The sequence below is a fragment of the Furipterus horrens genome, unplaced genomic scaffold (assembly GCF_987537825.1).
Source record: "Furipterus horrens unplaced genomic scaffold, mFurHor1.1.pri manual_scaffold_12, whole genome shotgun sequence".
In the NCBI taxonomy this organism is placed as follows: Eukaryota; Metazoa; Chordata; class Mammalia; order Chiroptera; family Furipteridae; genus Furipterus; species Furipterus horrens.
The window spans coordinates 78,066,435-78,081,119 of NW_028327182.1; the positions used below are offsets into that span (position 1 = coordinate 78,066,435).

Consider the following 14,685-nt stretch of genomic DNA (forward strand, 5'->3'; position numbering starts at 1 on the left):
AAAAGCAAGGGATGCCCAACGACGGATCTGATTGCAGCCAGAGGCAGATCGACTCTAACACCAAATACCATACGCATAAAATAGTTTAGCCCCTCTCCAACTTTGTTTTCCTTTTCTTTCCATCAGTCATTTCAAGGAGGTTCTAATTAACAGTGGTTAAGCTGGCACAATTCTAAGAGTTACAAGCCATGGTCCAGACTAACACCTGTTTGAATTGAGACCTGTTTCAACTTTTACTATGCAAGTAATATACTTTCTCCATCTGCTGAGAGTAGCTTCCTGTCAAGTTGATGCACCATTTTTGATATATACTTCCTTGCGCTGGGAATGAGGCCAGTCTCATGTGAGTAGTATCTGTAGCAAAAGGCCTGGGAAGAAAGGTCGGTCTGTGGGTGGGTTCTTACTGCACACCCTCAGCGTGACCCTGGGTGGAAGGAGCCTGCAGTCTGGCTGGTGTTCTTGCTGCATGAGGTTGACTTAACTGGCCTTAGCACCTGATGACATGTATTTATAAGAAATAAGTCTGTTGTTTTGCTAAGAGTTCCCTAATGAGAAGCTGTTGATTTATAAAATCATTTTTTTTTGTTGTTGTTGTTGAGGGGGAGGGAGGGAGAAAGAGAGGGAGAGAAAAATCAGTGTGTGGTTGCCTCTCCCATACCCCTAACTGGGGACCTGGCCTGCAACCCAGGCACGTGTCCTGACTAGGAATCCAACCGGCACCCTTTTGGTTCGCAGGTCAGCACTCAATCCACTGAGCCACACCGGCCGGGGCTGATTTGTAAAATATTAATTGGCTCCTCAATAAGCCCCTGCAAAGCCTGGAAGGCTCCATAATGTGTATAACTGGACACAGCACTTTGTAGCCTGAAGCCAGGCCTTGGGGTCCCCTTTCTGTCCTAGAATTTGCTTGATACTTATATACCATATGAAGGAAAAGCTGGGTGGTGGGAATGAGGCGAGGGCTGAGGAGCAGGGAACTGAAGGTGAATGATATTCAGAAAAACCAGCAAAGGAACACTTCTCTCCATCCCAGTGTTGTTGGTGTTGAAAGGGTGTCTTCTTCACAACTGGCTTAACATCTACAGAGTCCCTGAGGACAGACTCGGAGGCCGAAGCTATGGTGTTCGCCGACTTCCAAGGAAGGCGTAGAGAGGGAGAGAGCTGCTGTGTTGGCCTACTTTTTAGTTTACTTCCAATGCGAGACTGTGAGCTCCAAGAGCGCAGGGACTGTGCGATGGACGTCCCTTTTTCTTATGCCTAATGGCACGCAGATGACATTTGTTGAATGAATGAATGCTCTCTGAAGTGGAAAATTAATGCCAAAGCTCCCTCAAAGTGAAAGCAAAGAGAAAAAGTGATGTTCCAAAGAAATCAAGAGACCTTAGAACAGAGGTTAGAGTAAAAGAAATGGCTTTCTCACCTCCTTGCCACAGAGTGGGGTCTGAGGAAAATTCAGGCGTTAATTTCACTACTGCTTACCTTCAATTTCTGAAATCCTCTTCTCAGTCTCCTTTTCCATCACCTTCTGTCCATAGGTGATTTCAGCAACCTGAGCCACTTTTTCTGCCTCTACATTAACAAAGTTGAGAAAAGGTTTAGAGCTCTGATATTTCAAGAGTCTGACTCAGTTTCACCTTTCACCTGATCAGAGGCCCTGTTGCATGTGTGGGTCAGCTCAGATGCGGTCCCAGAGGACAACCATGAAGGCACACATGGCAGAGATGGATGCACCAGTGAGCAGACATCAGCGTAAGACAGTAACTGGGAAGATGTGGGCCCAAGGGAGGAGGGTCAGTACTCTGAGGAGAGCAAGGAACAAACCCTAACCTCTCTCTTAAATCACAAGGGTGTTTCTCTTAAAGGAATATTTGAAGGAATAAGGTAGTCCCTAAAAAGTTTTTCCTGCCTCTTCACTTTAGGAAGTAGTCAGGTCTGTTGCTGACTGTCTAGTGCAGTGGTTAGGGACCAAGTTCCGGAGCAGTGTCCCAGCACTTCGCTTGCCATATGACCTTGGGCCCGTTGACTCTCTGTGCTCCAGCTGAGTAAAGTGAGGTTAAGTTAAGTGCCTCCCTCACCTGCTGCTTGTAAGGGGTGAGAGAAGTTACATGTAAGTGCTTAGAAAAGTACATGGCTCATAGCAGGTGCTCAATAATTGGTAGCCATTATCATTATGAGTTAATAGTAGGGGCACCTTTCATTTAAGAGATATGTGGAAACTCAAAACTTATTGCCATCGGCCACAAACTGACAATGTCAGCTTTGCTTCCGGGAATATAAAAGCCACTCCTACAGGTGGCAAGGGTCTGTAGGACAATGTGGTCTAACTGTGCCTGAGGGTTCCTTGGCTTTTCCTACCACCCCCAGTCCTTCTGCCCTGAAACGGGACCAGAGAACCACATCCAGACCAATGAGGGCCTTCTTCCGCTCTGTCTCAGCTTCTTTTTCTACCACCTTCTGCTTCTGGGCTGCAATGAGCAGCTTTGTCTTCTCGCTTTCCCTGAAGGGGAAAAAAATAAGCAGTTGTGAGGTCACTATGGAAAAGGTTCTGAAGAACTTCACTATCCCCTGGAGAAGCCAAACTCTTCTTTTGAAAAGAGGCAAAATCTTATTTCTTATTCTCTCCTGGTAGGTGATTCAATGTCCTGGGTAAAAGCAGATCTGTTGCAGACATGGCTCACCTCCTCCTCCTCCAAAATAACTCAATAGTGGGAAATAGAGCATAATTTACTTTAGTAAAATGCACCTGCCTGCCCACTGCATCGTCTCTCCCTCCTATGTTCTTTGGCATGAACCATGAAGCACAGACAAGGCCCTCTGGCCCCTTTAAAAGCATCACTGCTCAAGAGGGCTTCTCCGGGGCTCTCAATCACACAGAGAGAGTCCAGGTGATAGTCCTGGCACGCCTGCTCCTTCCTACAGTGCAATGAGCTGTGACAAATCTTCAGGACAGGGAATAAGAGCCGGGCACAGCTTCAGTTAACCCTGGGGTGGGATGAGGTGGGAGAGAGTGGTGGCCACAGCTCAGGCAGTGGATACTCACATCAACTCATAGTTCCTGCGGATCGTCTCAGGTATATTGGGCTTTGTCACCCGAACAGCCTGCAGAAGGATAAAAGTAGCACCTGACGGGAGAGTGAGGGTGGTGAGGGACCTAAGCAGCTCCCCTTGGTCCTTGATCCTCCTGCACAGAAAGGGACGGGTGCACCTTCATCGGGGACACTCCCGTGGTGCCAATGCTTACTTGGATCACAAGCCCAGGGGCCATGGAGGTCAGATCCTGTTGCAAAGCCAGTTTGAGATTTTCATCAATCTGATCTGGAATTAAGAAAGATAGGAAAAGGGGTTGCCACACTTTCTAGGCAGGTCGAGGGAAGTATGCAGGTAGAGTTGAAGCTAAAATACCAGCTCAAGAATGCGCAGGGAAAAGACTTCCCCAGGCAATGTGCTTTTCAGAGCTCAGAAACCTAACGTTCCCCCCAGCGAGACTTTCGGAGCAACATGCCTCCCCAGTCCCTCTACATGGGCTAGACATGAAAGTATCCTTTTCCTGTGGCCTCAACACAGAATCGCCTAGGTCGTTGAAAATAACAACCCTCCCCAAAAGGAAACTGAGCTTTAAAAAAAAAAAAAAGAACAAACAATAATTGTAGCACATTTTGGGGATCAGGCAGCAGCCTTTCTCCAGACAACAGGAGCAACACAGAAGGCAGGCAACCCAGTTTTCATGAAGAAGGCAGATGGAATGGCTATGCTAGAGATTTTGAAAAGAGCCGAACACATTAAAGCTAGTAATTTTAGATGTTTCTAAAAGAAAACCAGATTTTGACGTCAAGGAAGCCCCAAGGAAGACTATTTCCATTAGGAATGCTATCAAATAACACAAGGGAAAAATAAAAATGTACAGTTCTGGAAATGAGCCCGAGTCTTGATGTGCTGTTTGCTTTGGTCCTGATTCCTTTGCCTGGAATTCCCATGGGAGCCATTTCATAGACAAGTGCAGGAAGAACTATTAACTGATTCCCCTTCTAAGCTGTGATCCCAGGACTGCAACACCAGGTTGCCTTTTTTGGCTTGAGATCCTAAGGTCCTGGAAGGGCATCAACGGAAAGACTCCACAAAACCAGGCTGGGACATCTAAGCTCAATCACCTCCCTTACTGTCAGCTGCCATCTGCTTTAAGTGGCCATTCTTGGTCACTTGTGCCCAAACAGGAGCTTCTGAGCAGCAGAAAATCTAACTGCTGCCTTTTATAGATGGCAAAACTGAGGTCCACAGAGGCTGAGATGTGCTCAAGCCAGTTAGTAGCCAAAATAACGAATCTGTTTAATTACTATGTTTTGACTCTTAGGGTTTAAAACGGTACCTTTCCAACTGTCATATGAGTGAGCAAGGGATTTTAATGTTTCCATGTATTGGAGAGAAGCCTCTTAGCACTGAGGCACAAAACCCAAAAGGGTAAGACTTTGTACCTGGTTTAACGAGATGGCAGCTCGAGATAAGCATCACATCTCATGTTTTCTATTTAAACAGGACAGCCAGTAAGCTTTAAGCAAGATGGCCTGTACCCTCTGTCAGTTATTAGTAACAGTCACTTATTAGACCAAATAATATCTGAGTCAAGGCTAGTAACTTTCTAGGAAAATCTGGAAGAAATATTTTGAAAGGTGGTTTATTACCGAAGTAACACTGGTAATAAGTTGTTTATGTTACAGTTATGCTAATGAATGCTGGCTAAGTTATACTGTTAAGTATACACAAAGAAGTTCTTCAGGGAAACTTTTGAACAAGTACTAGATTATATATATATATTTTAATCCTCACCTGAGGATATGCTTTTCTTCCATTGATTTTAAAATTTATTTTATATTTAGAGAGAGGAGAAGGGAGGGAGAAAGAGAGAGAAACATCAATGTGAGAGGAAAACACCGACCAGCTGCCTCTCGTATGTCCTCCAACCAGGGACTAAACCTGTAACCCAGGCATGTGCCCTGACTGAGAATAGAACCAGCAACCTTTCACTTTGTGGGACGATGCCCAACCAACTGAGCCACACTGGTCAGGCTCTTCCATTGATCTGAGAGAGAGAGAGAGAGAGAGAAGAGAGAGAGAGAGAGAGAGAGAGAGAGAGAGAGAGAGAGAGAGAGAGAGAGAGAGAGAGAGAGAGAGATCGGTTGCCTCCTGTACGCATCTGATTGGGTTTGGAACCTGCAACCTAGGTATGTGCCCTGACCGCGACTTGAACCTGCAACCTTCTGATGTATGGGACAACGTCCAGGGCTAGATAATATTTTTATAAAATGGGCAAAGAAGATGCATCACAGTAAGCAGCGATGAGAATTATGCAGTCATGTTGAAAGTCCTGAGAGGAGTGAACTACAAGAGAAAAAAACCTTTGATGGTTAAGGAGTAGGATTAGAGACTCTAGTTTCTCCTTTACAGATGCAAATATATTCTTAGCAAAACAGTACTGCTGGCAAGACTGAACTTTAAAAAAAAAAAACAATTTCAAAGCAAATATATTTTTCCGTTCCTTTGTACCATACAAGAAGCTATACTTTATTAAGCTACTATGTTAATCTCTAAGACAGTAAGAAGTTTTTTTATGCAAAACAACTTCACATTTTAATTTCCTCTTCATGAAAATTAGAGATCTTCTGTCTTTTGTTTCAAATGCTTTGAAATGTTCAATTAATGGTACAAGTTGGTAAACAATGGCTAGATAGAAAACTAATGATATTTTAAAAAATTTTATCTGTTTGAGGTTAAAAAAAATAGCAAATTTACCAAATTTTTTCTAAACACACACTGAATCCAAACCCAATAAAAGAATCTAAACCTTATAGAGTGAATTTAGATTCATTTTCTACCACAGATAATTAACAGTGATTCTTACAGTTTCTCAAATCTGAAACGCAATGCAAAAGGCTGTTTGCTTAATTAAGGTCATTGGCAACATCAAGGATTCCTCCTTCTGTCTGTTCTGAAAAACATTCTCACTCAGGGTCAAATCAATGTCCAGTCCTACTATCAAGAATAGTTGTACTATAGGTTGAAAAATCTATTTACTTTTAGCACTGGCTACTAGAAAGCTGCTAGCAGCAAGTTTATAATAGAACGTTTTATCACAAAAGAGCTATAACAATTATCGAAATGTTTTCTTACTTCGTGGCTAAAGTCAGGCTATGTTGACTTTGACGAGGTATAAAGGCCAAGAAATGTCTACTTAAGCATGTGGATCCTTTTTGTTTGAAGCTTTTTCCTATTCAGCTCTGTAGGTATAGGGTAAACAAACAAACAAAAACCCTGCAAAGGTTCTAGGAACTAAAGTAGCTATGGTCCTTGTCCCGCTTGCAGAACTAAAAGTGAACCGTCCTTCTCCTCAGCCTTTCCTGGGTGCCTTTTGTTCAGTGTGACGTGGTGGAAAGCACACAATGCAAGGGCCAGAAGAGGGAGGTTCGAGCTTTAGCTGTTACCAACTAGCTGTACGACTTCCTTTGCATATCGGTACCCTGATTTCACAATGAGGAGGTTGGGCTGGATAATCTCTGAGTTTCTTCTAGAACCGAGCCTGTCTTTATTTCAGAATGAAGTTCTATTGCAGTCCTCTGATTCAGGCCAGGAGTGAGTCCTCTAGGCCACCGTTACTCCTGTGCCCAAGGCTCAACAACTTGCATGATCTTCCCTTGTCACCAGCATTTTCTAGGAACGCCCTTTTTGGCCCGTTCCTGAGCGCTGGATCCTTCAACACCTCTGTCCAGCAGTACCCTCCTACCTCCTGGGTAGCTTAGAAGTAGATAGTGGGGGAAAGAAAGCAGGTTCCGACCAGAAGAGATTTTCTTACCAAAGAGCTCAATGTAGACCTCCTGCAGTGTATGTACACTGCAGAACTGGTTCAGCTCATGGTGGATCTTGTTGAAGATGAGGGCCTTGTCATAGTCAGCAGTATAGTTCTTCACTATATCATACACTGGGAGGGAAGGAAAGGTTTCAGAATGAGGGAAGGCAGGGCTTAAAACTTGCTCAGACATAGCAGTTCTCCCTTCCTGAGGTGCCGTGACAGACACTGGGATGGCATACTGGGGACAGTATGCTGGTGGTGGAGGTCAACTGGAAAAACGTACCTGCATGTGGGACCAGGAAGTTTACCACTTCAATTCTGTCGAAGTAGATCATCACACCACCACTGTTAGAGGCAGAACGGACAAGAAGTCACTAAGAAGCCCTGGAATACAGCGCAGTCTCCTAGGTGACGACACAATGTGCAACTTAGCAGAAAAGGAGAAGAGTTCATGAGAGGTCAGAGGGCAGCTGGATCTACAAGTAGGAGAGCTTCAGAGCTTACAGCAAGAAGACAATCTCCTGAGAAATCACGCCTCCTAAAAATAATTCTGCAACGAAAGAAGTGCAACTTTTGATATGCCAGTAAGAGTAGATCCTATCTTTGAATCTGCACTGTGTTATGACTCAAATGATTGAAGAGAAAAGACTTAAGGAGGTCGAGGAGTTCTCAGGACCTAAAAGGTCACTGTGGGATTTTATGGACAGTGTTTCTCACTTTGGCTTCACCATCACTTTAGCTCAGCACTTGCCCTTTCCTCCCAATAGTCATTATACAAAAATTTCAAAGGCACAGAACAGTTAAACTAAAACCACACTGAAATTTAAGTTGTTAACATTTTTACCTTATTAATCTTTTTGTTGTTGTTGTTGAACACTTCAAAATAAGTTACAGTCAGGATACTTTACCCTTTAACACTTCAGCAACACTACTATTCTCCTACATAGTAACAAAACCATTTCCTAACCTAAGAAAATCATCAAGAATTCTTTAACATTATCTAACTCTCAGTCACTCAAATTTACTCAGTGATTCCTATTATAGACTGAATTGTGTCCCTCCCAAAACCGTATGTTGAAACTCTAACCCCCAAAGTGACTATATTTGGAGATAGTGCCCTTAAGGAAGTAATTAAGGTTAAATGAGGTCATAAGGGTCAGGCCCTAACTGATTAGACTCGTTAAAAAAAAAAAAAAAAGGAAAAGACTCCAGACATCACTTTCTCCTCTAGTGCACAGAAAAAAGGCCACGTGAGGACACAGAGAGGTAGCCATCTGCAAGCCAGAAAGAGGCTTCCCCAGACACCCACCCTGCTGGCACCTTGATCTTGGACTTTGAGCTTCTCTAACTGTGAGAATATAAATTTCTATTGTTTAAGCCTCCCAGTTATGGCAGCCCTAACCGACTAACACAATTTCATCAAGTCTTTTATAGCTGTTGTTTTTGGACCAGGTTCTAATTAAGGCTCACCTTGCATTTGTTTGTCTTTTAAGTCTCCTTTTCACCCCCATGCTCCTCCAAATAAGATTGTGCAGAGATCAGACCTGCTATCCTGTGGGGTGTCCCAATTCTGGATCTGCCCAAATGTTTCCTGTGGTGTTTGTTGCTCTACCCCAGTTTAGACCTTCGTTACTTTTCAGCGGGACCACTATAGTGATGTCATCTTTGGATTTCCAACCCCTAAGCCCCCCACCCCCATTAAGACATTTTCTATAGTTAGTTATGCTAAAGCTATCTTCCTCTATCAAGTCATTTATCTGCTAAAAGCCTTTAGAGGATCCTCACTTCTAACAGAAGAAGTCCAAACTTCTCATGGCTTTTGAGGCCCTTCCAAACCTAACTTCCGTGATTTTCTCTACTGCACTCCACCACCCAGTGGCATCAGAACACAGGGAGCTCGTGGTCAGGAAACTTGGTAAAACCAAGGGGTGCTTCCCTTTTCACTGTGTCTTACTGCAGCCGGCCCAGTAGCCCTTCCTCTTATTTGGGCTTAACAGTTTTATTCCAGGCACCTTACCTAGTCCCACAAGGCACATTCTTCACCTCATCTGTCTGCAGTGTGGTCTGGAAACAGAGGAGACATAAAGTGCTGTAAGATAGGCAGTGACAAATAAAGTAACTTAGTTTTGAAATTCTAAACGGCCTTGTCCTTGAACACCTCTTTGGGTTGAGCTTTGTCTTTGTTAAACATGAATAACCCTCCATATCTTCCTGAGTTACCGGGTGTGACACTAACCAAAGGTACTTTGCCAGCTTCCACTGCAAGTGAACCACAATATGAATGAGCTGGGTAACAGGTTTAGTGAAAGAGACCCTGGACTAGGAATCCTAAGATCTGTTTATTTCTACCTCTTCCATTCACTGGTCTTGAAACAGATTCTTTACTTGAACCCATCTGAGCCTACAAGACCTGCTCACCCCATTCTCAGGATTACTGTGAGATCCAAGTGAGGTAATGTCCATGAGTGCACTTTGCAAACCATAAAGCCGAGCACATGCAGAAGAAACTTACTAGGAAAACGCTGATGAGTATCCCAGGATATTGGACATACTTCAAAGACATCTAGTCTAATTTAGCTAGGCTTTAGATCTGTCGTCAGTAATCCTACTTCTATTTTAGGTATCATTTCCCTTCATCACTTTCAACTTCCCTTGCCCTTCCCAAAAATTATGTTCACATCTCTGAAATTCAAATAAGAACCAACAAAATTATCATATTTTATTTCCATCTATCTTGGCAGCCTGTGATTTAAACACACATACACCCTACTTTTCCTTCTATACATTCAAAACAGATTAGTCTCTGGCTTTGTCGTGAAGCGAAGAAATACCTTGCAGTTAGGGCTGACAGACCAAGGCAAGAACTCCATTCAATTACCTCAACAATCAAGTAAAGCTCCAGAGTTAATGGCCCATGGAGCCTCATTCTTTATATATAAAACTTATTCTTAAATGATTCCTTGAAAAGGCATTATACTCCTCCAATGGCTAAATAATTCCAAATCATGCATTAGTCAACACCCCGAATCTGCAGTTGTCCAGCCCTACCACAGCAGCCAAGTATACCTGCACAGACTTGTACGATGTGATGAAAGGGAGCATGAGATGGAAACCAGGGCCGCTGGTGGAAGTCAGCAGGGCACCGCCTCTGCAGAGAAGACAGCGGCAGGTTCAGTTTAACAGGAGGCACCTTTCACATTGATACTCTTTGGGCCAACTTTCCCTTCTGCCCCATAAATGTTTAATATAGAGTGACAAGTGCCAGAGCCACGTCCACAGATCCCTTTCTTCCTCCCAGCTAAACCTAATATTCTAGGAAGTCTACTGCTATAGCATAAAACCATTATTCATGCTTTTGCAGTGAGGAAAAGAGGCTAAATGGAACAAAGACAGCAGAATCCCCAGCTATCCTTGAAAGGAAGTCTTTTTTACTTTGTTGTATCCGTTGAACTTGGGGCAATCCATTTGGGCACTTAAATCCAGTAATACAGTTATCAATGAGCTGCACTAATGCTGGATTCCAGTGACATCAACACCAGAAGAATAATTTTAAGTACACTTTACAAATCATTTTAATATATTTTTTGGCAGTAGTGTTACCTTTCCAATCAAGTTGTATGTAAATGATAATAAGAAGCCTTTTTGGGGGACACATTTACAGAAGGTAGGGAGAAATAATTAAAGAGGCATGGGAAATCCTACCAGACTTTCAAAATTTTCTAGTGGCAATCCAGAATAAGCATTGTAAGGCACATAATAAGACGGGATCATAAAGACTTAAAGCAAAAACTTGGTTATGGAAGTTACTAAAAGGAAAGTAACCCAAGACTTTTAAGCGCTTCTTTGCTTTACATGATAAAGATCCTTAAAAAAAAAAAGAGCTATAAAATAAAGTGATGTATGAGCTCGTTTATTGTAAGAATAATTATCCTAGGGTTTGCCTTGATTGATATAAATCAATCATTTTTCCTGAAATGTTGATTTTAGAGAGTAAGTTCAAATTCACAGGGCAGGCTATCTTCTCAAGTTGCCACTAAGAACTGGTACTCATTAGAGGTAACCTTGTGGCACCAAGATGAGTAGAGGGATATAGGAAAGAAGTGTTTCAGAGATAATCTGCAAGGAGCACTGACTGCCATTAGGTTTTGTCTCTAAATCTCTATATACATTTATCAATCACCATCCATCAACTCAGATGGCTAAATTTATATTTACATTTATGTGTGTGTGTGTGTGTGTGTGTCACACACACACATGCATTCCCTGTCCTCATGCTCGCTAACACAAAAGCTCAACCTAAAACTCTTCCATGTTCAATATAATATAAACAAAGATATTCAGTAGAATCTGCTAGACAGTGACTAGGAAAGAGTCATTTACCAGGAAGCTGTAGGCTTCTCCCTGTCTCTGCCTTACCTGTAATATACCCCAATATGTCCCTCTTCTATCTTGTGCACAGCTGAGAAGAGAGAGGCACAAAAGAAACTGGCAGCCACAGCCACAACTGCTCCCAACTGAGCCATCAGCGAACCTGTATCCTAGGGAAAAAGATATGGGAAGACGTGTATGGTCTGCTGTGCAGGGGACAAGCTATGACAGCGAGGGCGCCTCCCCGCGCAGAGCTCCCTGGACGTGGCTCCCATCCAGCCTGCTGTAGTGTGGACACGAGGCCAGATCTACAACTCTATCCTTGCTCTCAGTCAACCGTCCCACTCCTTAACTGTGGAATTCTATTCCCCACCTCATCGAAGAGGCAGTGGCTCCAGATATGGCCGTGGCCCAAGGGAGACCCAGTGCCAACGGGGCAGCGTTCAGAACACAGTCTTCTCCTGTGAACACGAATGTGCTGTCCCTGGAGTCACTCGTACCAGTAAAAGGAAAAAAGAGGCAGCTGCGGTGTGTTGGCCCAAATTACAGAGGAAGTCAAATGACAGGCACTTGTGGCACGCAATTCTGGTCAGAGCCTCCCAGTCCTAATTGCCTGCCACTTCAAAGGAAACCATTATTTACTTTCAGATGCTGGAGCGACAGAGGCAGCGTGCGAGCGAACAGAGCTCCAAGGTGGGACTCTCTGGCCTTCTGCCCACGTTCCCAGTTAGCCCTTTGGCCAAAAATGAGAGGGCTCTGAACAAGACCGAAGCCACACTCCCTCCCACACTCCTGTTACTTCGTACCTGACAGGTCCCCAAGCCCACGGTTAGAGAAATGGGTTCCCCAGGGTGGAAAGATTCTGCACTCCTGGGTCCAACTGCCTTCGGACACCAGGATGCGAAAGAGTTGTATTCTAGAGACTCATTCCCTGAACACTGAATGATCTGGAAAAACTCGGGTAACTGACACCTAAGTTCACAGTAAGGCGTGCCTGGGCCAACCCGCGCAGGGCGTGGATTCTGCCTCCCGGGTCTATGAGAAGTCGGGCGCAGACATCTGCGAAGCGCTTATTTCACTGAGGCGGCCTCTAGTTACGGGTTTGTAGCTGCGTCCTTTCTGCACTAGCCCTTCCCTTCCGAGGTAACCCCCGCCCCACCTCGCGCCCTTTCTGAGAGAAGGTCGCGCATCCCAAGAGCTGGGGCTCCAAGAGCCTCTGCTCGGTCCCACTTGGGAGCTAGCGAGAGAAAGAGATTCGGGAGAGAGGAGTTGCTCTCTCACTCTTGAGGGGAATGAGGGAGCGGGGGTGGGGCCCGGGCGGATCGCTGATCAGCGCGGCCAGGAGCCGTAGCTAGGCCCAGTGCACGCACTGAGGGGCGGGGGCCGCGTACCAGGCTGTCCCTCCAGGCGCTCCGTACTCGTCCGAACCCCAGTGCAACAGCAGAAACCGCCACACCTCTCAACCCTCCACTTCCTTCCGGGTCCGTCGCTTTGATGACGCAATTAGTTTACGCGAGAAGACCACACCCCCTTACCGCCTACTTCGTTAGCCCCGCCCCCGCGCCCCGAATGGTCAGTGTCCGCGGGTGGCCGCTAGGGGGCGACCGCGACAAGGTCTGGGTGGTCAGGGATCGGGTCCAGGATTTCAGGGGTGGGAGGGTGGTGCGGAGCGCCTGTGGAGCTACCCCCCAGGGACGACGCGAGTGGTGCTGAGCTTGTCGTTTTCCGATGTTCTGATTTTGGAGATTGCTCCGGATTACCCTCCACGTTAGGTCAACACAGTATTATTTTTTCCTTGGTGCAGGTACCAGCGATTTGCAACAGTTTTTAGCCCTCTGCTCGCCACTGTTGTGTAGCACCGCTCAATGAAACACATCTTTTAAATGTGCAGATTAGCACCGTTACGTCGCTAATCAACAGTCCCTACCTTCAATTGTCCTTCATGCTTTTGCAGGAGCTTTGATCTCTGAGGTCCCCATGGCATCATAAAGTAGATTAAGGTGGAATTATTATTCCAGTTTTAGTGGACAAAATCTAAATTCGGAGAGTTATTAGGAGGGTAACAATGGACGAAAGCCTCCTTGGCGCTTCCTTAACATCGGAAGCCTAATTAACTGCCTTTGTATCTCGTGCCACAGATCACAGGCGCTTGTGCACCTCCTTGTCTCCCTGGCTAGACTCTAAGTTCTCCGAGGGCAGGGACTGCTCTTCCCTTCAGCATGCCGGGTACTTTAGGTGCTCAGTAAATACAGACTGAACAGTGGAACCAGTACCAGGACCCAGGCTTTGTGTGGCCTGCTCTAAGGGCCTCAAGTTATGCACATCCTTCATTGTTCAGCAGCGCCAAATCAGGGCATTTTAAATTCAGCCATTGAAGGTATTTTGTTTGCAGAAGAGGAAGAGTCCACTTACTCATAGCCTTCAGTAAGTGAAAAGCTTTTACATAGGGTGGATGACAAGCTGGTGGTATTAAGATTCAGGACCCAAGAAAAAGGACCCAGGTTCACCAGGCATGGCTGCTTGGGATTCACTTGGGATCACCCTGGGTTTGCTCTGGGTGAGTTTGTGTTGGGAAATTTCAGCTTTACATAGCTGTACCCACACAAATGGGCTGCATGGTGCTGCCTGGGAGCTCTGTGTCCAGCTTCATAAATGAGAGCCTCTCCTCTACCCACCTTGTCCCTGCAAATCCTCCCTACCCCTGAATTGGCCAGTCCCCTGATTGATTCTATCAGAACTTGTTCAGTGATATGACTTAGCCTACATGCTTAATACATGTTTATTTTGTAGTTGAGTGAATGAATAAGAGAAATGGAAATATTGGGGTTTATTGGGCACAAGGAATGGGGCTTAGCCTGAAGCATAAAAGATTTAAATTAGTTGTAATTTAAAAATTTCCTCACTGTTAAACTTGGTAATGAACTATGAGCAGAAGTGGGATTTTGTTCTCCGGATGCTTTTTACCAGGCTTGAGTGGTTTAGTTGTGGGCTGGCCTCTAGGCAGGGGTGGACTGCAATAGATCACGCTCTAACATTTCTGAAAATCCCTCTCTTAAGAGACGTGTGATTGTTATGACTCAGTATCCAAAGTTATCAGGCAGGTAACTCTGTGATGATTCATTTCACAAATGTGCTTAAGAATCCATTAAAAAAAAAAACTTGCAGTATAGTGTCTGAGCACAGATATTCCACAGTTAGTCTGCCTGGATTTAAATCCCCTGTCACCCCCACCTTCCCTCTTATTAGCTATGTGGCCTTGGGAAAATGACTTAATCTATTTGTGCCTCAGTTTCTTCATATGTAAAACGGGGGAAATAATAATAGTATGAACCTTATAAGATTGTTGTTAGGATTAAATGACTGATTAAGAAAAGCACATGCCATATATGGCACATTTTAAGGGTTCATTGTATTAGCTGTTACTGTTTTAAATAGTAAATGGTCTTAATGTGTTCTTACCTGTTTGTGGATTCAGATTA

At 44.6% G+C, this 14,685-nt stretch overlaps 1 protein-coding gene across 3 annotated transcripts in view; it reads right to left on the bottom strand.

The window, feature by feature from the left end:
- Positions 1-12,656, bottom strand: part of ERLIN2 (ER lipid raft associated 2) — a 17,670-nt gene extending 5,014 nt beyond the window's left edge. The window contains exons 1-10 of one of the 3 annotated variants that reach the window (XM_090258867.1): positions 12,598-12,656; positions 11,255-11,376; positions 9,905-9,986; positions 8,856-8,902; positions 7,122-7,183; positions 6,842-6,967; positions 3,242-3,315; positions 3,041-3,099; positions 2,406-2,497; positions 1,480-1,569 (exon numbers count right to left, since the gene is read on the bottom strand). In XM_090258867.1, the coding sequence (XP_090114993.1) occupies positions 1,480-1,569; positions 2,406-2,497; positions 3,041-3,099; positions 3,242-3,315; positions 6,842-6,967; positions 7,122-7,183; positions 8,856-8,902; positions 9,905-9,986; positions 11,255-11,361 (739 nt within the window). In that variant the 5' untranslated portion in view covers positions 11,362-11,376; positions 12,598-12,656. Of the gene's footprint in view, positions 1-1,479; positions 1,570-2,405; positions 2,498-3,040; positions 3,100-3,241; positions 3,316-6,841; positions 6,968-7,121; positions 7,184-8,855; positions 8,903-9,904; positions 9,987-11,254; positions 11,377-12,012; positions 12,574-12,597 lie in introns of those variants that run through there. The other 2 variants (XM_090258868.1, XM_090258869.1) reach the window with 2 other exon arrangements.
- Positions 12,657-14,685: the final 2,029 nt, after the last annotated feature.